Source organism: Cololabis saira, chromosome 6 (assembly GCF_033807715.1).
Source record: "Cololabis saira isolate AMF1-May2022 chromosome 6, fColSai1.1, whole genome shotgun sequence".
Lineage (NCBI taxonomy): Eukaryota > Metazoa > Chordata > Actinopteri > Beloniformes > Belonidae > Cololabis > Cololabis saira.
Window position 1 is genome coordinate 45,560,053 of NC_084592.1, and position 9,097 is coordinate 45,569,149.

General features: G+C 33.4%; 1 protein-coding gene across 1 annotated transcript; it reads right to left on the reverse strand.

Moving 5' to 3' along the window:
- Positions 1-1,059: 1,059 nt before the first annotated feature.
- On the reverse strand, positions 1,060-6,351 carry jagn1a (jagunal homolog 1a). The gene is made up of 3 exons (XM_061724208.1): positions 6,239-6,351; positions 4,339-4,439; positions 1,060-1,598 (listed from the first exon to the last, which is right to left on the reverse strand). Exons 2-3 carry the CDS (start codon positions 4,425-4,427, stop codon positions 1,136-1,138), a joined length of 552 nt encoding a protein of 183 aa, XP_061580192.1. The 5' UTR covers positions 4,428-4,439; positions 6,239-6,351; the 3' UTR covers positions 1,060-1,135.
- Positions 6,352-9,097: the final 2,746 nt, after the last annotated feature.

The following is a 9,097-nucleotide window of genomic DNA, read 5'->3' on the forward strand; positions in this document are numbered from 1 at the left end:
GATTGATTGATTGATTATGTTATAACCAGTACTCGAGTTGTGAAAAAGAATCAGGGGGGATGGTGGATTTTATCATATGGAGACAGATAATTTGTGCTGATTACAAATAATATAATATATTACAAATAATAGCAGTGACCAAAACAGCTGCAGAAATACTGCAGGGATGACATAGCAGCAGTTAAATGCAGCCTTCTGTAAGCTTTAAATATCCACTGGGCTTACATCAAATACATCAAAACACAACAATAAAAAACACTTTTCTGAACTTATCAATATGACTCTGTCCTTCACAGGATAAGTAACATGGATCACTGCAAAAACTCACAATCTTAACAAGAATATTTGTCTTATTTCTAGTTAAAATGTCTCATTTTAGTAAAAAAATCTTATTATACTTAAAACAAGACTCATCACTGGAAAAAACAATAATTTTCAGCTGTTTCAAGTAGATTTTCACTTAAAAAAGTAGAAAAATCTGCCAGTGGAACAAGATTTTTTTGCTTGTAATGAGAAGATAAATCTTGTCCCACTGGCAGATTTTTCTACTTATTTCAAGTGAAAATTTACCTGAAACAGGTGAAAATTGTCAAATAACAAGTTATTTTTCTGGGAATTACTCTTGTTTTAAGTGTAATGAATTTTTTTGACTAAAAATGAGACATTTTAACTAGAAATAAGACAAATATTCCTGGTAAGATTTTGAGTTTTTGCAGTGTATCAAGACCAAAACTAGTTCAGTTCGAGACTGAGACCAAAAAGACACCTAGTGGAACAAGATTTTTTTGCTTGTAATGAGAAGATAAATCTTAGATTTTTCTACTTATTTCAAGTGAAAATTTACTTGAAACAGGTGAAAATTGTCAAATAAGTTATTTTTTTGGTGTTATTTTTGACTCTAAATGTTGAAATAGCAGTAAAACCACATTCATTGATGAAATGACATAAGGGATGGAAAGGAGGGATGGCAGTTTTACAGGGGGGGGTGATTTGGACCGTTTTTATTTCAGGGGGGGATGCCATCCCCCCTCATCCCCCCTCATCCCCCCTCAACTCCAGTACTGGTTATAACTGCAAAAGTAAATCCCCATAAAAAAGACATCTTATTTTTCCCATCACAGTTGTTTCGACGCCGTTACTTCTTCTTCTTCTCCTGAGTGGCATCGAACCAGGAGTCCAACAGTTTCTTCATGTAGTAGAGCTGCCAGGCGTGCACCTGCACGGCCACCACCATGACCAGGTACATGACGGTCACGGCGGAGCAGCCGAAGATGAAGCGGTAGGCCTTGCCGTGGCGGTAGAGCTGCTGGGCCACGGGGAACATCTCCATGCCGCCGTAGATGAGCGGCGCCACGGAGAACAGCCCCGCGCTGATCATGGACATGACCAGGTAGCTGACGTTGCTGCCGGGCAGAGACAGGCTGCTGCAGAGCAGGGGGACCAGGCTCAGCAGGTACGGGTACTCCCACGTGTACGGAGCCGACACCCGCTCGGGGGAAACCAGCTCCAGCCGGCTCACGCTCACCTGAGCCGCCACCAGCAGCCACAGCAGCAGGTGCACCAGGTTCAGCTTACGGATCTCCGACTTCAGGGAAGAGCTGAAATCAGACACCCAGACGGCACAGATTACATTTGTAATACTGTATTTGACCTCGGTCTTTGTACGTTTTGACCGTATAGAAACGTAATTTTCGTCAATTGTGTGAAATAAAACCTGCAAACAGACATTGTGGCATAGAATTGTCAAATTGGTTTAATTCACCGTACGAATTGTTGCAGATTACTTTTGTACGGAAGAGTATTAGGGCCAGGCAGGAGAAAATAAAAATAATATTAATATAAATATATATAATATATTATATATATTATATAATATATAATATTATAATAATATATATATAATATATATTAATATATATATATATATATATATATATATATATATATATATATATATATATATATATATATATATATATATATTAATATATTATAATAATATAATATATAATATTAATAAAAATAATAATAATAATAATAATAATAATAATAATAGGAGGAAGATTTTTTTTTCATTATGCACTTCAAGAAATAAGTCGAAATGTCAAGATTAATGTAGAAGTACAATTTCGAGAAAAAAGTCGAAATGTTGAGAAAAAAGGCGAAATTTTGTATCTCGACATTTCGACTTTTTTCTCGACATTTCGACTTTTTTCTCGAAGTGCACAATAAAAAAAAATCTTCCCCTTTCAAATATTTTTTCTACTGCATGGCCCTGATACTCTTCCATACTTTTGTAATACTGTATTTGACCTGGTCTTTTTCCGTTTTGACCGTATAGAAACGTAATTCTCGCCAGTTGTGTGAAATAAGACCTGGAAACAGACATTGTGGCAAAGAATTGTCAAATGGGTTTAATTCACCGTACGAATTGTTACAGATTACTTTTGTAATACTGTATTTGACCCGGTCTTTGTACGTTTTGACCGTATAGAAATGTAATTCTTGCCATTTTAAGAATGAGATGAACCTGCTCTATTGCCCTTACTTTTTAACAACTTGTGCTTTTTATTATTTGAGCTATTTTCTTATCATTTTAGTTCATTTTATTTATTTTTATTATTATTATTATTATTATTATTATTATTATTATTATTATTATTAGAGTATTAGGGGCAGGCAGGAGAAAATAAGAAGACTTTTTTTTCATTATGCACTTCAAGAAAAAAGTCGAAATGTCGAGATTAATGTTGAAGTACAATTTCGAGAAAAAAGTCGAAATGTTGAGAAAAAAGTCGAAATTTCGACTTTATTGTTGAATTTGTATCTCGACATTTCGACTTTTTTCTCAACATTTCGACTTTTTTCTCGAAGTGCACAAAAAAAAAAAATCTTCCCCTCTCAAATATTTTTTCTACTGCATGGCCCTGATTCTCTTCCGTACTTTTGTAATACTGTATTAGACCTTTGTACGTTTTGACCGAATAGAAACGTAATTCTCTTCAGTTGTGTGAAATTAGACCTGGAAACAGGCATTGTGGCATAGAATTGTCAAATTGGTTTAATTCACTGTACGAATTGTTACAGATTACTTTTGTACGGAAGAGTATTAGGGCCAGGCGGGAGAAAATAAAAATAATATTTTAGAGGAAGAAGATTTTTTTTTCATTATGCACTTCGAGAAAAAAGTCGAAATGTCGAGATTAATGTTGAAGTACAATTTGTATTTCAACATTAATCTCGACATTTCGACTTTTTTCTAAACATTTCGACTTTTTTCTCGAAGTGCACAATAAAAAAAAATCTTCCCCTTTCAAATATTTTTTCTACTGCATGGCCCTAATACTCTTCCATACTTTTGTAATACTGTATTTGACCTGGTCTTTTTCCGTTTTGACCGTATAGAAACGTAATTCTCGCCAGTTGTGTGAAATAAGACCTGGAAACAGACATTGTGGCAAAGAATTGTCAAATGGGTTTAATTCACCGTACGAATTGTTACAGATTACTTTTGTACGGAAGAGTACCGGTATTAGGGCCAGACAGGAGAAAATAAAAATAATATTTTAGAGGAGGAAGATTTTTTTTTCATTATGCACTTCAAGAAGAAAGTCGAAATGTCAAGATTAATGTTGAAGTACAATTTTGAGAAAAAAGTCAAAAAGTTGAGGAAAAAAGTCAAAATTTTGTGAATAAAGTTGAAATGTTGAGAAAAAAGGCGAAATTTCGACTTTATTCACTAAATTTCGACTTTATTCTTGAAATTGTATCTCAACATTTCGACTTTTTTCTCGAAGTGCACAATAAAAAAAAAACTTCCCCTCTCAAATATTTTTTCTCCTGCATGGCCCTAATACTCTTCAGTACTTTTGTAATACTGTATTTGACCTTTGTACGTTTTGACCGTATAGAAACGTAATTCTCGTCAGTTGTGTGAAATAAGACCTGGAAACAGGCATTGTGGCGTATAATTGTCAAATTGGTTTAATTCACTGTACGAATTATTACAGATTACTTTTGTAATACTGTATTTGACCTGGTCTTTGTACGTTTTGACCGTATAAAAACGTAATTCTTGCCATTGTAAGAATGAGATGAACCTGCTGGATCTACTGCCCTTACTTTTTAACAACTTGTGCTTTTTATTATTTTACCTCTTTTGTTATCATTTTATTTTCTTTTTATTTGTTATTTATGTATTAATTGTGTCTTGCCGCTTTTAATGTTGAAGTAATGCACTTAGGAATTACCTTGTGTGTGTGCTATACAAATAAACTTAACTTGCCTAGGGACAAGAACGACATTAAAGGACCAACATTAACACGATAACTGACTCACCTCATCTGGAAAGGCGGGAGCGCCTTCTCTCTGGGTTTGAATCCACTTCCATTGATGCCTGCGGCCCGAAGGCCGACGCGAGACGTCATGCTGAGAGAATCCTGCAAACACAGAAACAAATGACACGTTAACATATCCACAGATTTAAATAGCTATTTAAACATATGGTCTGGTCAAAGTATAAAGAGAGTGGGTTGTAACACGATGTTAAATCAACTTCGGTCTTGAAATGTTGATGTGTACTTGTTGTTCCTCATTAAGTTGGTATGTATTGTACTTTACCTTCTGGTATTGTTGTTCTTACCATCATTGACTACGTTTCCAGCATCAATAACCCTTTTAAAACCGGAATATTGGCAATAACCCGGTTTTGCACGGCCATGTTAACACCAATAACCCCTTTCAATAACCTCAATTTGCTCATATTCCGGTTTTTAAAAACCCGAATATGACCCCTGGGTTACTCCTTTTAAAACCTGAATATTTGGTCATGTAAACACCAAACGGGATATTCCCAAAGCAAAGCGGTCCTGGCACCGGCCCCGGGTCACCCTCCTGGGAGTTCACCAGCTGCAGGAGGGGGACGCATCAGTAGGTCCTCAGCTTCGGAAACTGATATCTGATCAATATTTACATTTTGTTTTGATACTATAAGATGCTTCATGATCGATCCATATTAATGGATCATTGTACCCCTAGATGTCAATGAATAGCTGCTTATAACTTCAAATAAAGATGAAACGGGCAGGTTACTTTTCTGCAGACCCCTCACACCCAGGACACAGTCTGGTTGAATCCTCCCCTCTGGACGGATCTACAGAGCTCTGTACGCTAAAACATCCAGACAGTTTCTTCCCCCAAGCTGCTCTGATCAACTCTCATCACTCATAGAGTCTCAGAGTAATCAATCACGTGCAATAAAATAATAATAATAATAATAATAACAATCATATGCTGTAACAACGCACCTCCCAATAATCTATCATATCTACCTCAGTTCTGCTGCACCTCTCACTTTTTAAACATTGTATATATTTGTTATTAAGAGCTGTCACTACCATGTCTACCTCAGCACTACTGCACCTTTCACCTTTTTCATTGTAAATATGTTAATAAGTGCCACATTTGTTAATTTACTGTATATTTGTTATTTACTGTTGCTACTTTTTAAATCTGGGTACAGTGAGCGAAATAACCGGAGTCAAATTCCTTGTCGGGCAAATGTTCAAACTTGGCTAATAAAGCTGATTCTGATTCTTATATATATTCCATTTACACGTGATCAGTCAATAATCAATAGATATTGAGGTGTAACTAGTCACATTTTAATCAGTTGCCTTGCATAAAGCAATAATAAATGTAATAAAATGACCTAAAAAATTATTCATCAAATGGTAAATACTTGTTCCTTTATAAAGAAATGATCTGCTGATGGAAATACATTAAAGACACTCCCTGTGACACGCCTTAAAAGAGACGGATATCTAAATTGAGTATAATAGTGTAATAACACTGAATAATAACCAAAGTGCCAATAAAATCGCTAATTAAATATACAGTGACTGGTTTAACCCTTCTATATCTGTAATTACATTCAGGCCAACTGAATTTATTTTGATTTTATGGCTGTAGAATTGTCAAATGTGCAAAGAATGAGCCCATTATTTTCCCAAGATAACTTCAACTTTCAATATCTGGCAATTATTCAATATTACTGTGTTTTCTGACAATGTAATAACTGTTTAAAGCAGATTAAACGGGTCTGGCGGAAATCCAGCGTCCTGGATTTAAATCCAGCTGCCGAACCCATCAACCACTAATCTGGACATCTAATAATTTTGCGTCGTTTTTGCATCAACTGCGACGTTAAAAAACTCGGAACCGGGTCGGATTTACTCACCACCGACGACCCGCACCGGTTCGGCCGCTTTCGCCCGGAAAAACCTCGACTTTTAACCGTATTTTCGCCGGAAACGTGGAAAACTGAATCGGCCTTATTGTCGCTGGAGGCTCTGCGCATGCGCAGATCGAACCGGCTGTAGCATCAGCATCTCCGCTCATGACGTCACCGCTTCATCCGCACAGTTCGGTCTTTTTTAGGAGAAATATTTGATAAACAACAAAAAAAGCAATGCATTTTAATCAACTATGAAACGTTTTTCTCTGTATCCTCTGACTAAACTTTTATTTATAATTGTCTTGACCTTTCCTTAATGTTTTCTATGCATCTGATTAAATTCCTCATACCTGTTTTATTCTCCTGTTTTATTTATTTATGTATTTATTTTATTCTCTATTTATTTATTTACTTACTCATCTTTATTATTATTGTTATTATTGTTATTGTGTAATAATAATAATAATAATAATAATAATAATAATAATAATAATAATAATTATTATTATTATTATTATTATTATTATTAGTATTATTATTATTAGTATTATGACTGTTACCTTCATTATCTATATTATGACTTCTTATTCGTACTAGATATTTTTATAATTTACTCCATCATTGTATGTTACTGTTCCAAACTATTGAATACCTTGTTGGTGTTTGTATAGCTAAAGATTTGCTAATGAAGTTTAAAAAAAAGAATAATCTTTTAGCAGCAATAATCAACCAACCTAGTTTTTGGAAAATGGTATTTGCCCACAACTTCTCTCCTCATAAGTCAACTTTATGGAACAATAGAGTAATTACAATTAGTAGAAAATCAGTATTTAAAAGTAATTGGTTTGATAAAGGCATTATATTTGTAACTGACTTAATGTATAGTAAAGGGATTCTTTTAAGTTATACAGATTCCCAAAAAATATATAATTTCAATTGTTCTCATAGAGAATTTAACAAAATATTAATTAATTCACCTAATTCAGAACTTTTTGGTGTATAATAACAGCTTCAAATGTATTACCAAATCTATTAATGGAAGGATGTACTGAGTCTCTGACTGATAAAAAGTGTGGTAACAAGTTTATTTGTAATGTTTTTAAATCCAGATTCTTCCATGATTTCTGCAGAAGGAAAATTCGACAGGATTCTTGCATGGTAAATATAAACATATTAAACAAAGCGCATTCCAAATTTAATAAATGACCTATTTTGCCTAAAGTTAAAGAAGTACATTTTAAAATTATGAATAAAGTCTATCCTGTGGCAGAATCTCTTAAAAAAATATTAAAATTTGAGGTAGATCGATGTTCCTTCTGCAAAAAGGATGAAGAAACACTGGATCATTTGTTTTATCGATGTCCTTTGTCTCATTGTTTCTGGACAGACAAACACGATTGGATTTCTCTTAAAATTAATAATGTTCCACCTTTTGAATTAAGCCATATTATTTTCTTCATGGATGATTTGGAATTTTCTGTTTCTGATATTATTAATATAATTTTGTTACTCTGTAAGTACCATATTCATTGTGCCAAATGGAGAAATTGTAAACCTTCCTTTCGGGGTTTTATTAACGATTTAAAGATTTTTTTCAAGTGTCTCAAAAGAGTAGAAAACAAAAATGCAAGTAAAATAAGTTTAGACATTGCTCGTTATTTGTTATTCTAATTTAATACTTCCTCTCCTTTTCTATGCTGCATTATGTGAATTTAAATGCTTAATTTATTTTGTTATTTATATGCATCTTTTAATTCTTAGAGCGCTTTTTTTTGTATTCCTTACAAGAATCCCCATTTTTTATTTTTATTTTCCTTTCTTTTCATATTGCATTTAAATTAATATTTGTCCATTATCCTCTTTGAGTGTTTGTATATTTTCAATAAAGTTTTGTTTAAAAAAAAAATCAACCAACCTGCTACCGGATAATGTTTAAATAAACAACTTTTATTTAGAAAAACAACAACAAAACACAACCATAATACACGTGGAACATTAAATGGAAATTACTCGATTACAAAGACAATATTAGCACCATAGTCACCATCTTTTTTTAATGGTTTCATAATTTATGTTTTTACGTGTCATTTCCTGCGTTGAGTCCATCACTGAAATACAGCAAAATGTGTTAAATAAAGTAAATAACAGATGTACGAACAGATCTGACTTTTAAAGAAATCATAACATAAGAATAATAAAGATTTTCTGTTCACACAAACACAATCTATTACAGTTAAAGTGGATCAAATATGACATGCTTTTATTTTGAAATAACGTCCAAAAGCACAGTTGGCAAACAAGGCAATAATGTTAAAGTAAAAGTGTAAATAAAATCCTCCGTATGACAGAAAAGGTTCTATTTCTGCTTCTCTTCATGTTATAATGTCGTGTTTTTATAGATTATTGAGTGGTTTTCTTGTTTCAGAGCAACATCTACTTTTGAATTCTGCAGGTTTCTTTTGTACAACACGTTTTTTTTTATAGCAGTAAACAAACAAAACTATACGCAAACACTAAAAGATAAAATCAAAATTACATTCTCCTTGAATCTTTGTCGAGCTGCAACATTTTATTGATCCACGTTATTGATCCTGTTGTAGTTTTGAGCATCCGTAACTCTACGTTGGCCAGGTTGCTCGTTTATAGTCATTTAAGGCTATTTAATATTCAAACCCACACAATCTTTCCTCCAAACTTAATAATTTGCAGCTTTACACAGTTAGAAATGTGTTTATTGTAATAAAAAAAGAACTAAACATGTACAAACTGCTGTGATGCAAAACTCTTAATGATCTTTATTATCAGTCTCAGGTGATTTTATCTGCTTTCTTTAAAATGTAGAGGGGCTAAACTCTGTATCTA

What these genes read in the sequence shown, in the direction of transcription:
- jagn1a (XM_061724208.1), bottom strand. Translation starts at nt 4,427, where the DNA reads ATGACGTCTCGCGTCGGCCTTCGGGCCGCAGGCATCAATGGAAGTGGA. An exon ending in CTCCCGCCTTTCCAGATGAG is followed by an intron (nt 1,599 to 4,338) that starts GTGAGTCAGTTA and finishes GTCTGATTTCAG; the next exon opens with CTCTTCCCTGAAGTCGGAGA.